Genomic DNA, 25,005 nt, shown 5'->3' on the forward strand with positions numbered 1-25,005 from the left:
AGGTGGTCACACCCTAACCTGCAGTTCATAATAGGGAGGCTCTCAAAGTTTCACAGTTATTTTATTTAAAAAAACATTTTTCTACCATTACAGGCTCTGTGAATCCTTTCTCTGACTTGTAGATCCGTTAAATGATGGCTGGGACCACAGTACAGAGAAAGATAATGCAGTCCCCAGCTGCTACTGCAAGGCGTTTTGGATCTGCAAATCCTGAAAAAAAGGATCCAATTACCAGTGCATGCTTCATTCCCAGGAACTGAGACCAGAGTGCAAGCTTCACCGGTCCATGCACTGCCAATCGACTTTTCTAGGATAAGGATTCAGAAAAGCAAATCTATGAAAAGAATTGCATCAGTGAGACAAGCTGGATTCGTGCTACCGGGGCATGAAGCTTGGCGTAGATTTGCAGTACCAAATTAGGATCCACAAATTTTGAAGGGCATGCACAACAAGGGCTGATGGCCACGGATGGATGGGCAGAGGGCAGTATTATGGCTGTAATATAGGCCATGCCCTGCACTCAATACTTCCTGCACACCAATGTGCGGCAATGGTTGTATTAATGGTTCACATATGGTAGTTATATTAATAAAAGTTAAAAAATTATAGAAATTCACTGAAAAACCCAAAAGATACAGGGGCATTATAGTTAGGTTCACTTTTTAACCATACAAAACTGTAGAAATTCAGCAGTTTTAGTTATACTTATTGGTATACTTCTATGAAGAAACTATGGGCCATATGTACGAACACTTTTTGCCATAAACACAGAATGGGTAAAAACCTTTGCTACATCACATCTGGCCCTATAACTTGTGCTGTTAAGTAACATTAGGCCACGAGTTGTAGTTTCTTAACGCAAGTATACCTATAAGTAATGGCAAGCATGACTGTGTATTTAGGTAATGGCAGCCAAAACTCCTCTGATAAGCTTTTCCATCACCCATTATTTAATAAGTATCCTCTTCTTGAAAGGCAGATCAAAGCTGGGCATTCTAATTGCAATCAGGGTCCTTTGTAAGCTTAAACCTGCAGGCAGCAGATTAAAAACTTCTCACTTCTACAAACATAAAGGCCCTCATTATAACATTGGCGGTACAAACCGCCTGCCACCGCGACGATGACTGCCAAAAGACATTCGTCTGCCATATTATGACCACAGACGGATTTCCACCACAAGAAGAGCAGAAATCTGGCCGTGGCCATACTGGCACATGGCAGTAAGGTGGTGCTGCTACAACAGCAACGCCATGCCAGTAGACCGCCGCCAGCCGTATTATGACAAACAATATGGCTTGACGATGTTTTGCTGGTGGACGCTGCTGGCGGTAGCAGCGCCCGGTTGCGTCTCCTGCCGGAAGACCCCCGAGTCTCCGACAGGGGAGGGGGCCAGGGGGTGTTGTGTGCGTGGGGGTGTGTGCATGTATGTGTGAGTGTGTGTGTGAATGCGGGTGTGTGCTTAGTGTTGATTGCGTGTGTGAATGTATGGAAGTGTCAGTGCATGTATGAATTGAACTGTGAGTGCGTGTATGTATGGAAATCGGAATGTGTGTCTCCATGTATGTTTTGAAGTGTGTGCGGATGTAAGTGTGAATGGATGTATGCATGCGTGTATGTATGTGTGAATAAGTGTGTGTCTGCGTGTGTTTGTGAATGGGGGGCATTGATGTAGGGGCTGTGGGGGGGTGTTAAGGGAGGTAGGGGGCACCTATCAGTGACAGGGTAGGAATTCCCTGTCACTGATAGGGCCTACCACCATGGTTTTTGTGGCGTTATGAACCCCATGAAAACCATGGAGGTAGGCAGGGTCATAATCCCACTGGCTGCACAATGGCAGCCACCAGACTGGAGATGGTTATCTCCAGCCCCGCGGCTGCTACAGCCATGGCGGTGAGAGTGGTACATTGGAAATGTCATAATGTGTCGGTAAGTACCGCCAGCCTGTTGGCGGAACTACTGCGAGATTAACGCCAACCACCGGGGTCATAATGAGCCCCAAAATTTACTAAGGCTTTGTGCCATCACAAAGTGACCCAAAGTGACACCTTTGGATATACTTTCCAGAGCATACTGTATTTTCCACTGCGAAGTGCCCTTTTGTCATTACAATAACTGCTTTCACTAAAAGGGACATTACTTGTGTGGATCGTCACAACCACCCATAGGTTTTAACTCAAACGCTGATCTACTAAGATAGCCAGACTAGGCTTTGCATCAAAAATGAATGCCTCTTTGAAACAGGCGTTAACAAGGTGGAATATTTCCATTACTCAGATATGCACTGCATGTGTGCTGAAATGGACAGCTCACATCCAATATGAAGTATCCTACTGCGTTAGTCTAGGATATGCTTCTACTACAAATCCTATGCTAGACAGGACACACTCCCCTCTGCACCATGGTGCAAAGCTGTAAATTGAACAAGGCAGCTTTATTAGAGTGCCAGTGCAGGGAATGAAAGCAGCAACAGGCCAGTCTGAGTAAATATGGTTCTGCACTGTGCTTTTTCGCTTGTGCAACGCAATGCAATGCAGCAAAACTGGTTGCTGCAGTTCTTTGCAGGAAAAAATAGTAAATCTGACTGGCGTTTTTAGTGCATTTTACTAAACCCCAATGTTTGAAATCCACAATGAAACATTATTCTGTTCTTTATACTAGTGACAATGAAGCTGTCCTGTATTTCTGTTACTGTTTCAATTATACATAGTTCCCTGCTTGAAAAAGCACCTTATATACTGTATGCTGACTGCGCAAAAATAAACATGAAATATAAAAAATGCCTTACAAGTAGCATGTATAATATGGTAATATAGTAATTTCAGGTGACATTACCTTTATAAACTGCTTTGCATTAAACCAAACCAAATAAATGCACTTGCTTAGATAAAGTTCTTATTGCATGCTCGGTTTGGTGGCATTCTGTTTAGCCGTTTTTTCGGCACTGAGAAGCAAAGAATCTGATGAAAGTAAAAATGGGAATTGTTACTTTTTGACCACCCCTCAATTTTTAGGCCCCCCTGCTTGACTGTTCTGCACAAAAGGTGCCATGAAGAGTACACAGTGGATCTACTTTTTTCTTAAAGTTTTGTTTGTGCACATTTGTTAAACAAAAAAAAAAACTAAAAATGTATTTTCAATGTGAAGTCAATTTAACCATAACAATGCTATTGCTGCCTCTGTATATACGTGTGTGTGTGTGTGTGTGTGCGTGCCCGTGTGTGTGTGTATATATATATTCACTGATAAAAACAAAGGTTAAAGTGATGTTCTGGGTAGGTGAATATGTTGGTGATAACAGTAACGTTTTGAACTAAAAAAAACACAGAAATTCACTAGTTATAGTTAGCAGCACTAACTATAACTTGCACCCCCACCATGCGCTGCTTATGACCTCACATAATACATCACTCATGACGTGTTCTGTGACATCATTTATGATATCACTGATGACATCACAAATGCCAGCAGGTCCTGTGGCCAAAACCTCCAGCAAGGAGCCAACCCCAGGCTGTGCACAGCCTTTGATTGTGCACAGTGGAGGGGTTGGCTACAGGGCTTGGCCTGCCACTGGGCTCTGTGGTCAAATCCCCAGCAGGCTGCCAAAGCCTTGCTGCGCACAGCCTTTGGCGTGCAGGGCATAGGGTGGGTCTTTGGGCCCCAGGCAACCCACTCTCGGGTGTCAAAACATGTACATTAAGGGGAGGGGGCGTGAAGCCCCCCTTTCAGAGCCTTAATTGGCCCCACGGTGCACCACCACCCTGGGAACAGTTCCAATAAAAAGAGGAGGGTTGCCATGTTGCCCCCTCCCCAAGCCTTAAAAGGCCCCAGGGACCCCCATCTCCAGGGGCCAAACTCTAAGGGAGGTGGGCGTGCAGCATTCCTCCCTGAGTATCCCTGGGCCCAAGTAACCCAAAGCCCGGGGCCAAATGTAATTAAAAAAATGACAAGCATTGGCAACGCCAACAGGTTTCATCTATGTAACCTCTTCTTTGTTATTGTTTTATATATATTTTTTGCAATCTATGCTGTTATCTAAACTAATCTGAGCGTGAGAGTAGCTTAAAAAGGAGCACAGCTCGAAAGTGCAGGAGCACAAAGTGTGTGAGCACCTAAGAAAGGAAAACACATAGAACTAGCAGCTAGGGTGGGAACACACATACCATGAACAACTAACCTAGGAGCACAGCTAGAAGCAGCAGGTATAGAAAATCCTCAAAGAAGGCAATGGGTTGCAGAGGAGCACCCGTAGAAAAGGAAGTGGACAAAAAAGCGTTGAATCAGCCACGAGACGCAGATGCATGCTGAGAAAGAACTTCTACAAGTTCCTGGTAATGGAAAATTATGCAGTATGTTGATCTTAAAGGGTCCGTGATGTGTGAGCAAGGACCTCAGGCTCTTCCTACCACAGAAGCTCACCCTCTTGCCAGGTGTTCTGTGCTGTGAACTGAAGGTAGTGAACAGCTTAAAAGAGGCAGGAATGGAGCACAAAAGCCCAAAGCTGGATAAATGTATCAAGATTTCAGATATGCATGGCTTGGGGCTGACCTGCCCCCAAGCCCACAGTGCTCTTCTACTCCCGGTCGCTGTTGGAAGGTGTAGGGAGGGGGTATTGCAGGTAAAACAGAATGTTGAAATGTAGCAGTTCACTGAGTGGAACTCTACACCATCCTCTGATAATGGGGCACCTACAAGAGAGATGGGATTGAGAGTAGAAGTGATGGTTTCTGGAGCATTTGTAAAAACATTTGCAGCACGGTAGGTGTGTGCAGGCCTGTGTTATGAATGCCAACAAGTTCTTCCTGCTGTTCTGTACTTCGGAGTTATGTTAACTGAACTCCATTCCACTGCTCAATAGTAACAAATTTAATTTACAGCGTTCAGATCAAACAAAAGTGTGGTGCGAAGCGCTATACAAAACACTTTTCATCTTACCTCCTAGGGCATGGGCAAGCACGGTGCTGACGGAGACGGAGAGACAGTAGGACATGGAGATTGGAGGAGATGGAATCCGCTCTCGAGAAGGGGTGGAAATGGGACCCAGCAGAATGTGGTAGTAGCTGGGGCCCCTAAAATCTAGGATCCAGATCCTCTGCATTAACAGCCCCCAATACACAAGCATGAGTGCAAGCGGGGGCGAGTTAGTCGAAGGAAGGACGTTGGTTGAGGCACAAGCGTAAGCAGCGTTAGTTTGAGCATATTGTAAGATTGCGTGCTCCTAAGATATGATTGGCACAGCGCCTACTGTAACATACCCATGGCATGATTATGTTTTATTGCTAATGCTAATTCAATACCAGTCTGTATGCATCAACATGTAAAGAAATGCCTGTCAGGTCAGAAACACTATCCTCTCCCTATAACCACCCACATTCTTCTTCTGTATTCGTGAAATATTATATGTTGACGGAGAGCGGCCATGTCTTGGAAGAGTTAGCCTTGCAGTAGTGCGGCAGTGCCCACAGGCAGCAGGGAAAACTATCTCGTGCAGAGCGTGCATGCGAGTAGGGGGCATTATTGGGAGGATGGAGGGCATTAAACAGCAGTGCCCGCACAAAGTGTGTACGCTCCCATGCCATGTACTAGGGACCACTGCCTGCAGCAACCAGAGGAAGCGTTCAAGTCTAGTGTGCATGCATGTACGAGGGAATCATAATTTTGGCTTGCACAAGGACTAGGAAATTAGTGAGCGGACATCCTTGGAATGTATGTTACTATGACAGGCTGCTGTAAACGGCGGTCCAGCCTTCACCTGCATGCTCCTTTGACAGACCCCGGGCTTGCAGTTGCAGACCCAGGCCATATAGTGCCTAGTGCTTGGATGTGATAGGGAAGAACCGCCCGCCACCCTTCACCCTCTAGTGAACGTGTGCTTGTGTGTTTTTTTTTCTCATTGGGATACAAGTTGGTCATTGCACAACCATAGTTAACCTGACTTCGAAGCACATTGGCAACTTCAGACTTGTAGTGGAGTGGGCCTCCCTTCTACCTAGGCATAGGCCAGTTGCCCTGTGGGGAGTGTGGTGTGGACCTGCCCCTGAGCAGAGCACACAGTCTGCATATGATTTCACGCCTCACCTCACCACAGTGTTGGAGCCTGAAACGATGCAGTCCTCCAACTTAGCCTATGCTGACTCCGGCTGATCACATAGCTTACACTTTGATGTGATGCCTGGTTGTCACAGGGGCCATGCACTGCCCATAATGTAGTGAACGTGTGTGGGTTTATCGGGCCCAGGCTGTACACACCAGTTTGCAACACAAATGCCGATGTTGCAGACGCAACTCCACCAAAGAAAAAAGTTTTTTTTAAATCCTCAAAAGAGCAGTGGAAGTGGAGAGATGACTTGGTTCCGTCTGGTGTGTGTATATGCAGGGTGAGGGGGTAGTAGTAGGGGGCTCTGAGAGCGTAAATATGAAAAAAAAGAAGTACCTCAGAAGCCCGCGGCATATGAAAGGACACTGGGGCCAGCCATTGATCGCCAACCACAAGGAGTAGTTCGTTCAATTCCATCCAAGCTCCAGAGAACCGCCAAAGCCCGAAGGAGAAGAGAGGAAGTACAACCTCATGACGTAAGTATTCCTGCTGACCAATGAGAAGCAAAGACAAGAGAGTGACCAGTGGGAAGGCTGTGGATGGAATGTGTAAGCCTGTGGGCGGGCTGTAATGCCCTTTTTAGATTTTCTTTTTAAGAAATAAATTTTGCCTTGCAGTAGTGCAAGCGCTCTGTGCAAGCGAAACCTAAAAAGTGGGCAGGACCCATACATTCCCGCTCCCGAGCCTTCTTGGTCCCCGAGACCCCATCCCCGGGACCAAATATAATAAAGGGGAGAGGCGCTTGGCTCCCTCCCATAGCCTTCTCAAGCCTCACTGACCCCATCCCAGGGGCCTTCATTAATAATGGGTGGGTGCCCTGGTGCCCACCCAGGGTATCCACCAAGCATCACATTGGGGGCTGCGCGGGGAGCCCCAGGCCCAGCATGTGCGAGCGCTGGCACTGTTCCTGCCGGGGGAGTAGCTGCTTTTTGCATGCTCCCTCTGGGCAAGAGCCCTGTGTGTTTTGTTTCCCTGTCTGCACAAGCACTTTTTTAATCTCCTGTGGCTGGGAGCAGACTTGTGTTTTTGGTCCCGTTTGGTGGGAGATTTAAAAATGCTTCCGACAAACAGGAGCCAACGCCTGTGTCCTGGGGTAGGCTCCTGGGGACACAGTGAGTGTGCTGGAGTCATGGGGCCTTCACAGGCTTGGGGAGGGGATCTGTGTGGCTCCCCTCCCTTTTTTAAATGTATTTGGCCCTGGGAGATGGGGTCCCTGCAGCCACCATCGTCTCTCCCCTACATTAAATATACTCAGCCCAAGAGGATGAGGTCCCCGGGGCCCTTAATGGGTTGGGGGCGGGAGTCCTACTGACACCCCCTCCCCATATATTTATTATAAAAATGGCAGGCTGACGTTTGTGTTATTTATTTATTTATTTTTTAAAGTTTTGTCGCTGGGGAGGTCTCTCTGGGTCCCTTTTCACCGAGCCTAGGGGGAAGGGTATCCCTATCCTGCTCGCTTATATTATTTGTTCTTGGGGACTAAGTCCTTGAGGCCTGTAATTGCAATCAGAGCGCTTGCTCCCAAGAGAGTCTGACTCCCCGTAGGACCAAAGTGGCCCATGGGAAAAAGAACCTCCAAGGGCCAATCAACTGTTCAGATACAAATATATTTAAACCCTAATTTCTCAAAAACTATCAAACGAATTTGCACCAAAATCCAAAAAGCACAATCTGCAATCCAAGATCTAGCTTTTCCCCAAATTTGATGTACTTCCCTTCACCAGTTTATGCTGTAGCCCTCACTAAAGAAGTATATGGAGAATGCATGAGGAATTTGTGTTTTGGAATCCCCTTCTTCTCGGATCCCTCCCCCCTTGACGGATCACTCTGAAACTTTCCATGCACAAACCAAATAAGAAGCAGCACGTTTTTTGGGAAGTTTCATGGAGATTTGTCAAACGGTGCCAAAGTTATAAGCAAGACAAAAAGGCATTTACTATGGAAACGCTGACTGAACTATAACTACCCAGTGGGTATATATTTCTAATGTTTCTATATTACACCACAAAATCAAGTATTCTTCTAATCCACCACTACATATCTCCACACCATCTACTTTTACTCAGGAATGTCCCTTTCACAGCTTTACTGAATTTCCACATGACAGAATAACATGCCTCAGTGGTGGTAAAGCCCTCATGGCAAAGTATGCTGATGCCACACATGCCCGCCTCCCACTCTGACCAGCATCAGACTCAAAAATAGAAACCTCAATAAGTTACACAAATGAAAGTTACGCAACGGACCAACCTTATAGATATCAGCCAATGCCATATATTTTCTGCCCTCTATGGCACTATACCATCTTTTACATGCGCATTACTTGAGGTGGGAATTTTTCAAATATCAATTACATCTGCAGTACCTCTGGGATTTAGGGCTTTCAGGTGTGCTTTTCTGCAAGGTAATGTATTACAATTACGCCCATAAGAATTGAAGTAACACAGAAAACCCCAGGTTACCGTCAAGTGGTGGATCCAATACCCTGCAGTCCTTGTGGATAATCCAAGTGTTGGCACGGCATGGCGGCAAAATACATCATCAGAAGGGACCAATAGGGGTAAATTATGCAGTCTACTGCTGAAGGACGTCATATCCGTTGCAATAAAGTAAGGTGTTATACACTGAAAGAAGATTCCACTGGAACCATATTCGTAATGTAGCGATCGAGTGAAAAGGTCCAGGAAAGCCTGTAGAAAGACAAAAAGGAACTCATCAATTCAGCAAGGATGTAGATGCGGTTGTACAAATGACCCAAATGCAACGAAATACTGTAGTCTTTTTATCTGTATTTACATCTCACTGAGGTGCAAAGAGACTGATGAGACCTGACAGCCATTGCTTCACCCTGCGTATTACAATACATCACATTTGTAGTCTCAGTTCAGGTATAAGGTGAAAATGACTACATTCTGTTTTGATTGGTTGGGTTGAAAATGTGTAGAGTGCTAGCATGCCAGTGAAGGGACCTTGATGTAATTATAGCAGGACAGGAACCCATACTTCTCATTCCGTAAAGTAAACAAGCTTAAAGTGTACCACTGGGCTCTTGACTATTGTTCAGCAACCCGCTGCTTTCGAGCTAGGTTTGCGCTCTACAACATACTTGTGCTAAAAAAACACAGTCTGAGCTCAAGGTTATAGGGCTTTTGTTAAGTAACAAGCATTGGCAAAGCCAATAGTTCGCACATCACATCAGGGATTCAGCTTAGTTTCTTTGTCAATGTTTCTTTTTTTACTTTCCCAGGTGGTGGCTCTGATTGTACACGCAAGGGGGGCCAGCTTGGAATAGTTCTTCGAATGGTTTAGATAAACAATCCAAGATGGTCGCCATCTTGTAATGCTTTTTCTTTTGAGACACACTAATACAGCACAGTTGCTACAATCAAAAGCTCTGTTTATTTAGGAACTTCAATTTCAATATTACTACAGTTGAAATGGTGGGTGAGTTAGTATGTAAGTGACTGCGCAAGAACAAACACAGCAAGTGTCTGAAGGTGAGAGAGCACATAGGTGTTCTGGTGAGTGCACTATCGAGTGCCAAGGTGAGTGAGTATGTAAGTGTATAGATCAATCAGTATGTAAGAGAATATGAGTTAGTAACTGAGTATTTCCGTAAATTTGAATTTGTTTAAATGAGTACCACAGTGATGGGGTGAATGAGTATGGTAAAAGTTTAGTGACTGATTTGAATGATGGGTAGGGATGTAAACTGTATTGTGATATTTACAAAGCTAGTGCATAATATCGAACCTTTGGTGGTGGTAATATGTGGCCAGAGTTAGACAATTTGCTTATGTACCATAGGTTATCATTTAATATTCTGTCCTATCCTGAAATATTTTGACATTGTGCTCAGGACTACAAACTTTAAACAAAATACCTCAGAACGGACAAGCCAGTACAGTAGTGGACTATGAACATAAGAACTACAACTACTACAACCATGAACTGCATGCCTGTCTCTCACGCTTCTTCATCCATCACACTGCTTTGCGCTGCATCCCATAACACGATAACCGCACCTTGGTGGTCCTAACACGCAACATTGAAATACTTCCGACACAGGATCAATAGAAAGACAACACACTTCCAACCAAACATCCTACAGAGTGTAGCGTACTACCCATGTAGACAAGCCTTTCAGCGCCCCACACAGGGGGTAGTAGGGTCCATATAAATAATACAATACAATACAACTGTAGTTTAGCAGATCATGAAACTTTTTTTTTTAACTGCACAGATTCCTGCTGTGAAGCAGCAAACATCTGAAAATTAGCACAACTGTGCAGAAACCTACATGTAGTGTTCAAATTTCAATCATGATGTCAATAAAAAGGTTTCATATGGGAATTATCTGAAGCAATCAGCCCTTTAAGATGTATGTTTGACTGTGCTAGGTAGAAAGTCACAATGTATTTTATGCACAGCTGTGATCCTTATGCCTTAGGTACAAATTGTACCTGGGCAAATCAAATGTAAGTCTTGGATTTATGCCCAAGGCTTCAATAAAAATGCAGGTGTTTTGTAAAAAGAAAAAAAACTCACAGAAAGCTTGCAGGATCCTAATTTTTTGGTTTTGATTCCCCTGAGGTACCGCAATACCACTTGAAAAGGTTTCTTAAGGGCAGGCATAATATAAACATGTTATATGGCCAAGAATGTACTTACACCATCTAAAAGTTAATACTGCATTCATTCCGTTTGTATCCAGCATGTACACAAGAGAAAAAAATGGGAATCCTGCGTTAAGTCCAGGGCGTAACATACGCCCCCGCAGCACCTGCCTTGCGGGGCGCCCAAGCTTCCCCAAAGCAGGGGAGCCCTCAGCCTCCACTAATGTGAGTATCGGGGCCCCTTCAGCATATTTTTCAGGGGGTGGGACTCACGTTTTGTTATGCCACTGCTTTAGTTATTCGTACACCATGACTTGAGAATGGTAATGTATACAGTATATGACCATTTTTAAATTGAGGTGTACAGCGAGTTTATGCAATACAAAAACTTCCCTTATTCACAGCCACTATTAACAATAATCCGGGCATCCTCAACACTCAGTATGAACTGCTGAGGCCCGAAATAGGAGCTGCTAATGTACAGAACTCTCACAATTGAACCTGCGAGGGAAAACGTAGTCAGTAAATCTATTTGGTTGATACGAAAAACGCGTTAGAGTTGAAAAAACAACAGTTTGATGAAGAGCAGGACTCGTGAATGCAAAGCAGGAGACTTCTAAGCACTGTCTTTAATTTGGTATGCAATGCAACACTTCTGCCACCTCAACTTTCAGAAAACCCTCACGAAGTTGACCTTTGTCACACTTCAATGAGCATGCAATGACATGCACAAACAGGGCGTCTCCGCATACACCCACAACTAAATTAGATGCATAGTTCATAAACAAAAACCCACGTATGGTCGTGTGGGTGAGAGAGAGAGGAACTGGGTGTGGGTATGTATGAGGGTTTATTTGTTTGTTTATGATTCTATATGTGTGTGGGGAGGCAGAAGTTGGTATCTGGTTGCCATGCAGAGCAGGGAGGGTAGCATCTTGACACCTGTTAAATAGCACCTTTTTGGAATATTGCTGGCCAGGTCTTTCTGGTAATTAATTTATATATTCAATACATTGATCTATAGCATTGTATGAATAACAGAAGTTGTTTATTTTAAATGATGCCCCTTGGGACATTGTTGTGCGATATTAATATTTCGTCTTCCCCTCTGGGTCTATGGGTAACTCCTGGTGTTTATACACTCATAAACAAAGGCACCATTACTGCATTCTGCAACATGAACATTTATTAAAATGTAATAAATTATATTATTGAGTTGTTATACAGCTCAGACAGTACAGGCCAAGACAAGTGGCTTACTGGGAAGAGAAATGCTGGAAAATCTAAAAAGCAAACAAGTGAGGGGAACGGCCGGCACAAGAGGCAAAAGCAAAAACTCAGGGGCAGAAAAGCAATTAAAAAACGAGATAGAGCAGCATAGGTGTTATAATCTACAAAATGGTACATAGGAAAATATAGACTCATAAGGAAATGTAAATAGTTATCTCAAGTACATAGATAAAATAACATATTTAAGTAATAGTGTATGATGTATTAGAATTAAGAATGGTATCTTCGGTAGTTCCCTAGAATGTAAGGAAAGTGGTACACCCGGGAGTTGACAATAGAATGTTAAGAATGTAAGCAGTGTGTGAGGAAAAGAGAGACGGAGTCCGGGAAGCGTTGAATAAAGAACTACTGAACAAGTAATTCGGAAATCGTTATTTACGAGTTACTACATAAAAAGTGGCGACGAGGAGAAAAACAGAAACTGTGCAGGGGACAGAGAACGCTTCCTACCCCTGATGGTGAATACTCCGTCTACATTTCGGGAACAGTTCACGTTTTCAAAACAAGCTGTCTTGATCAGCGTAAGCAGCATTGGACATTTTCTATATTTAGAAACAGGTGCGTGTAAATGTTTTGTTTTACGATGACAATAGCGGCGGAAAAGAAATCAAACGGTTGTTGAAACGCGTTTAAGTGCGTGCGCCAAACATAACTGAACGATCGATAAAATCATCACGAGCACAACTGGTACTAGAAACGGTGCGGCAATCATATTGAAGTCGTATTTATAGTGTGCGCCGGGCAAGTAAGAACCGATAAAGATATTAGCAGTGTTAAGAGAACCGGCACGAAAAGCGTCAAGTTGAAGTCAATTAAATGTTTTGTATGTCAAACGGTGAACCGCTTTTAACAAAAACAGGCATCGTTAAAGAAGTCGAAGTATCAGCAATTTAACACAGAAGATGAATTAATAAAAGAATACACATAGCAACGTACTGTGTAAAGGAAATAATCCAAATACTGTAACAAGCCATTGCTGGTGAATCAAGCAGTATCTTGGAACATTGGTAAAGAAAAAAAAAAAAAATAATAATCACATGACTATAAGGTGGAGTCACTTTCAATGGAGTGAATGAACAACTAGACAGCTGAATAGGAAAAAAGTAGGCGAGATCAGAACCATTACTAACAGGAAGCATAATTGAATATTAAAGACAACTGTTACGTACAAGTGCTATTAGAAATACACAAGAACAATGGCAGCAGCAAGTATGTCACAGCCACCTCCTTTTCTTAGTGAGTTGGATGAACCAAACCTTCCATGGAAAGAGTGGATAAAATTGTTTGACTCGTATGTAATTGCCATTGGTGGGGAAAGATTCACAGCATTGAGAAGACAACACATCTTACTTCATAACCTAGGTATCCAAGGACGGAAGGTATATGAGAGTCTCACGGATATGGATGTGGAAGAGGACAATGGGGGCGAGGTGTTAGATGAATATGAAAAAACTATAAGAAAATTGGAAAAACATTTTGGACATAAAGTTAACGTGGTGTTAGAACGACACAAGTTTTTCAGTAGAACGCAAGGCAAAGATGAAAAAGTTGCCAGTTATATTGCATGCCTCAGAGGGTTAGCCAACACATGTGAGTTTGGTAACTTAGAAGACTCATTAATAAGAGATCAGTTAGTAAGATGTACTAACAACCTTAAAATTCAGGAGAAGTTACTAGTTCAAAACCCAGCATTGAAAGAGGCAATTGATGTAGCCAAAGGCATAGAACATACGGTCGAATGCATGAAGATAATTAAACAAACTCCATATATAGAAGAAGTAAAGGAGGTCAAGATGCACACAAAGATAGAAGACAAAGAATATGATTCTGAAAAGGGGAGTAGGATACATGAAATAGCAGTAAAAAAAAATATCCCCATTAACATAGACCTGGGTAAAAGCAAATGTTTCAGATGCGGGAATAATAGACATCTGGCTAACAACCCTATGTGCCCTGCTAGAAATGGTGTATGTAGGAAATGCGGCATCAGGGGACATTTCGCGCAAGTGTGTAAAAATGGGAAAGGGGAAAATAGTGAAAAAAATACAATTCACAAAATTGAAGACTCGCAAGATGCTAAAAACAAGTATATATTACAAGTAAAAGATACAGCTGAAGGAAAACATGGTGACAAATCATATCCTACATGTGATATCGATCTGGAAGGTGTGAGGATAAGAGCTTATGCAGACTCTTGTTCTCCGTTTACATTCATTGAATATAGAATTTACGAGAAGTATTTCCAAGAAAGAGGGTACAAGCTTCAGCCAGTTGATATCTCTCCGGGTGGCTACAATGACGATCCCATACCCTTGAAGGGTAAGCTGGAACTACGAATAACATTTAAAGATAGACAGACGATAGGTAGTGTATACTTTACTAACAGAGGATCAAATTTATTGGGATGGAAACATCAAAAGGAATTGGGCATCAAGTTAGATCCAAATAGTGAAGAGCAAGTTTTAACAGTGGCCACATTCAAAGGAGAAGATAATGTGCACGATGCATTTCCCACATTGTTTAGTGACGAATTAGGATTGTTAAAAGATTATCAACATTTGATAAGGGTGAAAGAGGGTACCATACCGGTAGTTCATAAAGTCAGGTCCATTCCATACTTAATGAGAGAACCTTTGAAAAAGGAGTTGGAGAAACTAGAAAAATTAGGAGTGATTGAGCCCATAGAAAGCTCGTTATGGTTGGCTCCCATAGTTATTACTAGAAAACCGGGGGGCAGAGGAATAAGAGTATGTGTGGACTTGAGAGATCTTAACGCCAGTATATGGGTAGACAGGTTTCCTCTGCCCAGGATAAGTGAAATGCTGAGCACCATAGGACCAGCTAAAACTTTCAGCGTGATAGATCTGTCATCAGCATATCACCAAGTAGAGCTTCACCCCTCATCCAGGTCACTTACATCTTTCATCACTCCACATGGCGCTTTCAGATATTGCAGAATGCCATTTGGATTGGCTTCTGCTGCTGCAGTTTTCCAGCGTATTATGCAAAGAGTGTTACAGGGCATAGATCAAGCATTATGTTTCCAAGATGACATTCTGATTTATGGAGCTACAAGGGAAGAACACGATTATACCTTGAGAAAAGTATTTAAAGCATTAGAGGAGTCAGGAATGACTATACGAAAGGATAAATGCCAGATAGGAGTGAAATCAGTTGAGTATCTGGGACACAAAATAACAAAAGATGGAGTTGAGCCAAAATATGATCTGGTTGTAGCCGTAACAGAAGCTCAAGCTCCTACCAGTAAGTTAGAACTCAAGTCGTTTTTAGGATTGGCTGAGTACATGGCTAAATTTGTACACAACTTTGCAGATGTTACAGCCCCTTTAAGATCATTACTAAAAAAAAATGCCATTTTTGATTGGGACGGAAAGTGTCAGGATGCGTTTAAAGAAATAAAAGAAGCTATAGTTAAATCACCTAATTTGAAAACTTTTGATTTCAGGAAAAAAACCATAGTGACTACAGATGCTAGTGGAAAAGGGTTAGGAGCTACCCTATCTCAGAGTGCAAATGGTCAAGAGGATATAGTAGCTTTTGCCTCAAGGTCTCTTTCAGTGGCGGAAGCGAATTATTCCACTGTAGAAAGAGAGACATTAGCATGTTATTGGGCTATAAAACACTTCAAGTTTTTCTTATGGGGTTTACCTTTTGTCATAAGAACAGACCACAAACCTCTTACGGGAATATTCACCACAAAGGGTGGAGAACGAGCTTCCCCTCGCATAGCGAAATGGATACAAGCTTTGGAAAATTTCAATTTTACAGTGGAATATGTTCAAGGAAAAAGGAACATAATTGCAGATTTTCTGTCCAGGTCACCAAAAATAGTAGAAGTGGAGGAAGATACTAACATTTGGGAACCAGTATTGTATGTAGACCTAGCTGGGTTAACGAAGGGTGAATGGGATGAAAGTATTAGGAATGACCTAGTGTTAACGAAATTGAAAGAGAAGATTGTCAAAGGGTGGCCGGACAGATCTAAAGATCTAGAGGAAGACTTGAAGGGATATTGGGAAGTGAGATCAGAACTAAATATCCAAGATAACATGGTGATGCGAGGAGAGAGAATTGTACCACCCAGAGTGCTGTGGGACAAGCTGGTTATGTTAGCACACGAAGGGCACCTAGGGAGAAGCCTCACCAAAAATAAATTAAGAGCCACCTACTGGTTTCCAACAATGGACAAACTGGTAGAAATCAATGTAAAAGAGTGTATGAAATGTGCCACCAGTGATAAGATAAATATCACAAGGAAAGTACCACTGTCACCAATAAAAGCCCCCTGTAGACCTTGGAGCAAGTTAGGAATGGATATTGTAGGTCCGTTAGATCAAGTGGGAGTAGGTGGTAAATTCTTAATAGTGTTGGTAGATTACCATTCGCATTGGATAATGACCAAACCAGTGAACCAAATTACCACTAAAGAGGTAATAGCTTTCCTAACGGAGGCGTTCATGATTGAAGGAATTCCTAGTACTCTGATAACAGACAATGGGGTACAATTCACTTCGGAGGCCATGAAGGAGTTCCTGAAGAAAGTGGGTGTCAGTCATTTTAGAACTGCCTTGTATCATCCACAAGCAAATGGGTTAGTTGAGAGAACCAATAGAATGATCAAGGAGTGTTTGCAAATGGCCAAGGTGTCTCAGGAGCCAGGTGGGATGGCTTTGAAGCAATTGCTATGGTCATATCACACCACACCCAATCTAGTAACAGGTATATCTCCATTCACATCACTAAGAGGTAGGTTGCCAGGGACCAAATTAAACCCCAACTGGTTGGGTGGTGGAAAACCCCAAATTGTACAACATGAAAAGATAAGGGTCCGCATTCAGCAAAACCAAAGTAAATACAAAAGTTGGTATGACAACAAATATGGTACCAAGGATAGGCACTGGGAAGTGGGGCAGTGGGTAAGGGTCAAACTACCAGAGAATACCAAAAGAGATGGTAGTAAGTTTTCATGCCCCAAGAGAATTATTGAGGTACACAGAAATGTAGTCAAATTGGAGGATGGCAGAGTATGGAGTATGGACAAGTTAGCTGGTTTTGAAACACCTAGAAGGAATCAGGAAAACTCAAGAAAGAAGGAGGAAGGAAGTGAACCTTTGGATTCAACAAGACAAAAGAGAGAGATGAGGAACAAGAGACACCCAGCGAGGTACAAGGACTACGTGCTCGATTATTAAGGGGAACACAAGAGACACCCAGCGAGGTACAAGGACTATGTGGTATAGGAGATAGAGACACCCAGCGAGGTACAAGGACTATGTGTTTGATTATTAAGGAAGGGAGATATGTTATAATCTACAAAATGGTACATAGGAAAATATAGACTCATAAGGAAATGTAAATAGTTATCTCAAGTACATAGATAAAATAACATATTTAAGTAATAGTGTATGATGTATTAGAATTAAGAATGGTATCTTCGGTAGTTCCCTAGAATGTAAGGAAAGTGGTGCACCCGGGAGTTGACAATAGAATGTTAAGAATGTAAGCAGTGTGTGAGGAAAAGAGAGACGGAGTCCGGGAAGCGTTGAATAAAGAACTACTGAACAAGTCATTCGGAAATCGTTATTTACGAGTTACTACAATAGGAGTATGTACAAAAGACACAAGCAAACAATACATACAAAAAAGTACCATAATCCAAGCACAGGCAGCCCAGAAGAACATCAATCAGTACTTGGTCCAAGCTCCAGGGAAGAAAACAAAAACAGGAGACGAAGTGAAGCGACTATGGGCAGACATGTGCTCGCTAATGGACAGATGGGTAAGTAACGGGCAAGTGAAAAAGCCCCTTTTCGGACTTTTCTTTTTTTTCTTTGTTTTTTTTTTTAGAAACATTAGACGTTCAAAAGCGACAGAGCGTGCACGCTGTCTCAGGCAAGACCTAAAAAACAGCCAAAGAATGACGGGAGGACGTCCTGGGGAAGCAACTGGGGAGCATTAGGGGATAAAAGGAAGAGGATAAAAGCAGTGCTTTAAATGGAAAAATAGAAGTGCAGGTACTCTGTACCAGAGTACCTGCTTATTTCTGAGAAGTGCCGGTACTCTCCAATTAAAAGTATTTCGTTTTTCTTGAGATGTGCCGGTACTCTCCCTCTCAAAATAAAAAAGTGCCGGTACTCAGTACCGGTGAGTACCGGCCCATTTAAAGCACTGGATAAAAGTGAGGGGAAAGCAGTAGAGAAGTTGTAAATTGTTAAATAAACGCAGATACTGGAGAGTGCAGTTAAGGTTTGCAAGCTGCCGACATCAAAAAAAGAAACAGTGTAAATTAGGCAAGCATAAAAAACACTTACAAGCCAGCTTGTGCAGCTTAGATCAGGTGATAAGCAAACAAGGAGTTGTACTGAACACGGGCAGCGGAAAAGAGTGGGCAAAAAGAGCACACAGGACAAGATTCGCAAAAGGGAGGCTTGAATTAGCAGGAAATAACTTTCAAAATTCAAAGTTGTTCCCAACAGGGGCCCTCAACCAATGTCTTGCCTGCGGCCCGACGATCCTTAGCATGGCACTGCCACAGGAGAGACAAACACAGGAAGAGGAAAGTATTTGTACCAACACACACAGTAAATACAGTGAAACACTACAAAATGGACATCACACAGTTTATAGTAATAGTAAATAGTAATAGTAAATATTTATCTAAGTAAACAAGACCAAATACGATAAAAATCCACAATACACAACTACAAATATGATTTTAGCAATTAAAAACACAAAAATAGTGCCTAAAAGCACCATTGTTGCAATTTGATGTTAAACGGTGTCATGACAGAGTCATTTCCCACAATGCGACGCTAAAGGTGCCGTTAACGGAGTCACACAGACCCCCAGGTACAGTACCTTAGCAAGAGTATTGAAAACAGGCTGGTGCACGGAGTCGGGGAGCGAGGTGTCACTGGATCCGAGGCGGCATCGGTTCCAGTGCTGCGAGGCGGAGGAGCGGAGGTGTTATGAAGAGGCGTAATATCCTTGCTGCGGAGCGGTGGAGGTGAGGTGGCATTAGTTGCAAGGAGTGACCTCACGGGGTCGCGGCCATGTCACAGGCACTTCGACGGAATCGGGTGTCACGCACGTCGGTGCTAAGACACTACGATCTTGCGAGTTCTTGGGACGTCAGCAATGTCGGTGACGAGGGGCCTGCAATGTCGGTGGGGTCGTCATGCTTCTGCGAGGTCCACGGCTTCAGGTGCAGGTGGTGTCATGGGTTCCATGAAGCGGCGTCCTTATGAAGTCGCACAGCGTCATTTCACAGAATTATACTAGAAATTCACTCTCAGGGGCCAGGAACTGGCATGGCACCCTCTAACAAGCTAGAGTCCACAGCATGCAGACTCAGAGACTGGTTGGTGAAGCCTTTCTATCCCTGAGGCTTCAAAAACAGGAGGCAAGCTCAGTCCAAGCCCTTGGAGATTCTTCTCAAGCAGGAATATACCACAAAGTCCAGTCTTTGTCCACTTTCACAGGCAGAAGCAGACACTGCATGATAGCCCAACAAAGCACAGTCACAGGTAGGGGCAGCACTTCTCCTCAGCTCTTCAGTTCTTCTCCTTGGCAGAGGTTCCTCTTGAATTCAAAAGTTTTCTAAAGTCTGGAGTTTTGGGTCCAATACGTATACCCCTTTCTGCCTTTGAAGCTGTCCAACTTCAAAGAGAAGTCTCTTTTGTTTACAGGATCCTGCCTTGCCCAAGCCAGGTCCCAGACACACACCAGGGGGTTGGAGACTGCATTGTGTGAGGGCAGACACAGCCCATTCAGGTGTAAGTGACCACTCCTCTATCCACTCTAGCCCAGATGGCTCTTCAGGATTTTCAGGCAACACCGTACTCCCTTTGTGTCACTGTCTAGAGGGAGATTCACAAACAGCCCAACTGTCAGTCTGACCCAGACAGGGAATCCGCAAATAGGCAGAGTCCCAGAATGGATAAAGCAAGAAAATGCCTTCTTTCTAAAGTGGCGTTTTCAAACTGACAATCTAAAAACCAACTTCACTAAAACATATATTTTTAAATTGTGAATTCAGAGACCCCAAACTCCACATTTCAACCTGTTGTCAAAGGGGAACTGCACTATAAGAATATTTAAAGGCAGCCCCCAGGTTAACCTATGAGAGAGCTAGGCCTTGCAACAGTGAAAATCGAATTTGGCAGTATTTCACTGTTAGGGCATGTAAAATCCATGAGTACATGTCCCACCTTTAACATACACTGCACCCTGCCCATGGCGCTACCTAGGGCCTACCTTAGGGTGCCTTACATGTATAAAAAGGGAACGTTTGGGCCTGGCAAGTGGGTACACTTGCCGGGTCGAATTCGCAGCTTAGAACTGCACACACAGAAACTGCAGTGGCAGGTCTCCAGACATGGTTACAGGGCTGCTAATGTGGTTGGCACAATCAGTGCTGCAGGACCACTAGTAGCATTTTATTTACAGGCCCTAGGCACCTCCAGTGCACTTTAAAAGGGACTTACTAGTGAATAAAAATATACCAATTATGGAAAAGCCAATTACACATACAATTTCACTTAGGGATCACTTGCACTTTAGCACTGGTCAACAGTGGTAAAGTGCCAAGAGTAACAAAAACAGCAAAAACAGAGTCCAGCACACAGCAACAACCTGGGAAGTAGAGGCAAAAAGGTAGGGGAGACCATGCCAAGGATGCCAGGTGTAATATAAATATATATGGCAGCTAGTTAAACCATGAAGTCCTTTCTATTTGTAATGTTTTCAGAAAGATGACAAATTCAAAATTAATGGACCATCGTGAAACTGTTCCTCACCAAGAACTTGTGGGAAAGAGAGGGGAATGTTTTAATAAACATGTTGACAGCGTTCTTCATTTCATGCAGCAGCAAGAAACACCCTTTGAAATGACTCAGCCTGTGCAACCACACAACTCTGTGACCAAACAATATGTGGAGAACAATATAAAGGCATGTCTACTAGATGTCCTGGAACATGGATCGCATCTATACCCAGAACTGAAGCAGGAGAGATTTGTATTGAAAGGGAAAAAGCTGTTTGACATAATCACTAAAGCTAAACTTCCGTGCTTTAATTTAAATAGTAAGAGTTTTGTCCAACCAGCCACATAGAGAGATGGATGCAACAAAAGAAAGGGGTGAATTTATCAAGGACATTCTGTTGCATGATCTTCTTCCAACAAATACATTATTTGATGGAGACACTGCAACCAAACCAGTAAAGCACAAACTCATACAGATCTACAGATGTCAAAGTCAGGGTGCACCTTGCAAAAAATGCACATTGTCTTTGACAGTTATCTTGAACTATCTGTCAAAGAATGTGAAAGAATCAGACGAATGTTTACAAGTGGAAAAATTGACCTTGCCTGAATCAAAAATTCAACACATATATATACCTGTGCAACTTGATAAATTCTGGTTATCAACATCGAACAAAATTAACTTGGAGATGTTAACTCACCAAAACATTGCTGATGGTTCAGCGAACAATGAATTTCCAATTATTGCAAGAGGAAGAATTGCCAATGAGAAGTTGGTGCCTGCAGAGATATATTCAAAAGTTATGGGCCATATTGTTCAAACACTTAACAGCAAATTGAAGGAAGTTAACCTTCATGTTGTGCCACATGTTGAGTGGGCTGTTTGAAATAGTTCCAAAAAAATTTTGTACTGTCAAATGACACAGATCTTAGTATTGTGCTACTTAGATTTGTTACACTGTTCATAGATCAAGGATTGCCAGAGTTATGAATATGTTATGGAACAGGCGAGAGAAGACACTTAGGGCCTCATTTTGACCTCAGCGGTCTTTTTGAAAGACCGCCGAGGTTCCGCGGGCCAAAGACCACCAGAGTTGGCGGTCTTCCGCCAACCATATTAAGACTGGTGGCAACCCTCTGCTATTTTTTGGACAGAGAGCCGCCATTCTGGCGGTCGGCGGTGTAGTGGAGGCTGCTCCTCCGTCACCGCCACGTCATCAGAACACCACCCACCGAATTACGTTCCAGTATACGGCGTGGCGGTGTTCCCGTTCCCTCCCGGATGACCACCGAGGCAGGTAAGATGATCGTCCGACAGGGGAGGGGGTGGTGTTGTGTGGTGTGTGCATGCTTGGGGGTGTGAGTGTGAGTGTTTAGAGGGGGCATGTGGGTGCGTGTATGTTTGCGGGGGTATGATGTGTGTAGTGGGTATGTAACGTGTATGTATGTGTGCATGTATGTGCGCGTGTATGTGTGTGAGTGGTGTGTGCGTGTGTGAGTGTGGGGATGGTGGGTATGTCTGGAGGGCCCATGGAGGTCTGGGGGCGGGGGAGGGGGCCCTACCTACTTTGGAGGGTGGTAGGGGGGTCGTGGTTGTTGGGGGTGGACTCCTGGGAGGGGGAGGGGAGAAAGGGAGACCCCTATCAGTGTCAGGGAACAAATTCCCTGCCACTGATAGTGCCTACCGCCATGGATTTCGTGGCGGTTCAAAATCTACAAAATCCATAGCGGTATGCGGGGTCATGATCCCGCAGGTGGACTAGTGACGGCTGCCGGGCTGGAGACCGTTGTCTCCAGCCTGGCGGTCGTTACCACCGTGGTGGACAGTGTGGTACGTTGCCAAACTGCCAATGTCATAATGGGGCGGTAATTATCGCCAGCCTGTTTGCGGTCCTACCACCAACATTGCACCGTTCGCTAGGGTTGTAATGAGGGCCTTAATCCCGCTTCATGTTCTGTACAAGAAACTTGACCCATAGCTGCCCTGTGTTCTTATCAAGGCACATATTCTTACGGATGATGACACTATGAGCAAAATTGGCGCAAACCTTGGAGCTTTAACTGCTGAACCTGCGAGTTCTTAAAAGGATTTGTGGAGACAGGAGAAAAATGTGACTTTAAAGACGTAGAACAACACATTGTGCATGTGTGGAAAATAAGTTCTGACTGTCTGCGGTACAGTGAGTTCAGGGGATCAGTCCAGCTAAGTGACCTTCCATTGATGTCATATTGTGTGCATGGACACATTAAAAGACCATTCTACTTGATCAGAAGATGTGTACATTTTTTGGATCATGCATATGTAGAGAAAGATCTGTGTGAATTTTGTTGGGGAGATATTGATGGAGTGCTAAAATCTATGAAATTTCTAAAGCCTCTACCCACAGAACTTACTCTACATATACTTGCAAAACCAGTGCTAAAAAAAGATGTTGTTGTCGATATGCTTTTCTCAAATGTTCAACATTCTGCAAATGTACCACACGCGATTGACGAAACAAATACATAAGTATGAAAATGTGTCTAAAACAGGAGTGATGAACATTGTTTTTTTATATTCAGATCATACACATTGTTTGTAATATAAATAAAATGATTAAAAAAACATTATTATTTGTTTCATTTCTATGTATGTGTGTCTCTTCTTTCTCTATTATAACTGCCGTTGTGGAAAATGTTGGAAGGGTTGCTTTAAAGACTTATTTTCTGTCACTATAAAACTACGTGACCCCCAAAACATATGAAGTACATAGGTCTCATGGTTCCTGAAATATTACATCATCACTGCAATACATCAAACATTTTAAAAAAATGTCATCCAGGAAAATCGGATCAGCAATGTCTACCCAAGCTAAATTACTTCTTTAATGATCCAAAAACACAAATCAAAAATGAAAATCTATGGACAACAATATCAAGGGGCCGGGATTACCCAGACAGCTGGGCAGTAACCCACTAAAGATCACTGTTCTGCACTACAGAAGGAGATACAGTTTTTGTTAGGACCAGATAGATGCACAAATACAGACCACTCCTACTTGGCCGACATAATCACTGCTTCCAGTCCTTGTGAGTACCTCCACAGATTTGACTCACCTAACTTCCCCAAAAAGACGAGGCTTATGGTAACCCATGGGATTTGCAAGGGATGGCAATATTTTAGGAACAAATGCCACCTCTTAAAATTTAAAGTGGAAGCTTTGCAGTGGCAGCACAGCAAGTTATCAACATCAATCACTCTTCAGATGGGCATTTATTAATTTAACTCTTGAAGCTAGGAGCTGCGTAGACAAGATGGCAGTATGAAGTCATTGTTTGAACTAAGGGACGCAGCAGATGGCTCTATCCCTTTTCTATGAGTTTTGCAGATTGTTTGCTTTTAATAAATTGTGCCTGTGATAGAAATGCTTGTGCAACCTAGACATAAGTTAGAACACTGGTATAATACAGAAGTCACTGCAAAACCACTGTCACAGTGGTAAGATAATCTGTTGTGGAAGCAGACAGTTAGTAATAAATGGCTTAATGAAGAGTTGATATTAGATAGTCAAGTATTAATGTTTCTTGACCAGCTTGTTACCACAAACCTAGGTACAAAAGACAATTCCTATGTATGATTCATCACATATATCTATACATTCACAAAACTAGCAAGGATATTGCCACAGTCATAGTCCAACTTTCTCATCACTACATATTTTTAGAATTCATAATTCTGAAATAATCCTGGAGTTTGTTTGTGATAGCCAAAGTAAGAATCAATCAATCAGTATTTATAAAGCTCAGTAAATCATCTTGGAGGGTCTCAAGGACCTGAAGTTGCTTGCTGTTTCTTGGTACTCTGTTCATTCGAACAGCCATATCTTGATTCCTTTTCTGAATTCCCGGTGTTATGCGGCATTACTGAGGTGCAGGGGAAGGTCGCTCCAGGTTTTGGCTGCCTGGTCAGAGAAGGAGCGTTCTCCGCTGTTGGGTCGATGGCTCCAGGGGGGTGTCTGCGAAGAAGAGGGAAGTGGATCACAGGTGTCTGGTCGGTTGGTGGAAGGTCATTTGTTTGTTGATGTATGCTGGTCCTTCGTTGTGCAGGGCTTTGTATGCATGAGTCAGCATCTTGAATTGGCATCTCTTCTGGATCAAGAGCCAGTGTAGCTTCTTCTTGAGGTGCGGGGTGATGTGAGTTCGTCTGGGGAGGTTCAGGATGAGTTTTGCCACTGAGT

General features: G+C 43.2%; 1 protein-coding gene across 2 annotated transcripts in view; it reads right to left on the minus strand.

Annotated features, from left to right (window-relative positions):
• Positions 1–25,005, minus strand: part of LOC138267339 (inactive hydroxysteroid dehydrogenase-like protein 1) — a 380,706-nt gene that overhangs the window by 85,001 nt on the left and 270,700 nt on the right. For both annotated transcript variants that reach the window (XM_069216225.1, XM_069216226.1), the window contains exon 4: positions 8,560–8,787. In XM_069216225.1, the coding sequence (XP_069072326.1) occupies positions 8,560–8,787 (228 nt within the window). The remainder of the gene's footprint in view (positions 1–8,559; positions 8,788–25,005) is intronic.

This window comes from Pleurodeles waltl, chromosome 12 (assembly GCF_031143425.1).
Source record: "Pleurodeles waltl isolate 20211129_DDA chromosome 12, aPleWal1.hap1.20221129, whole genome shotgun sequence".
Lineage (NCBI taxonomy): Eukaryota > Metazoa > Chordata > Amphibia > Caudata > Salamandridae > Pleurodeles > Pleurodeles waltl.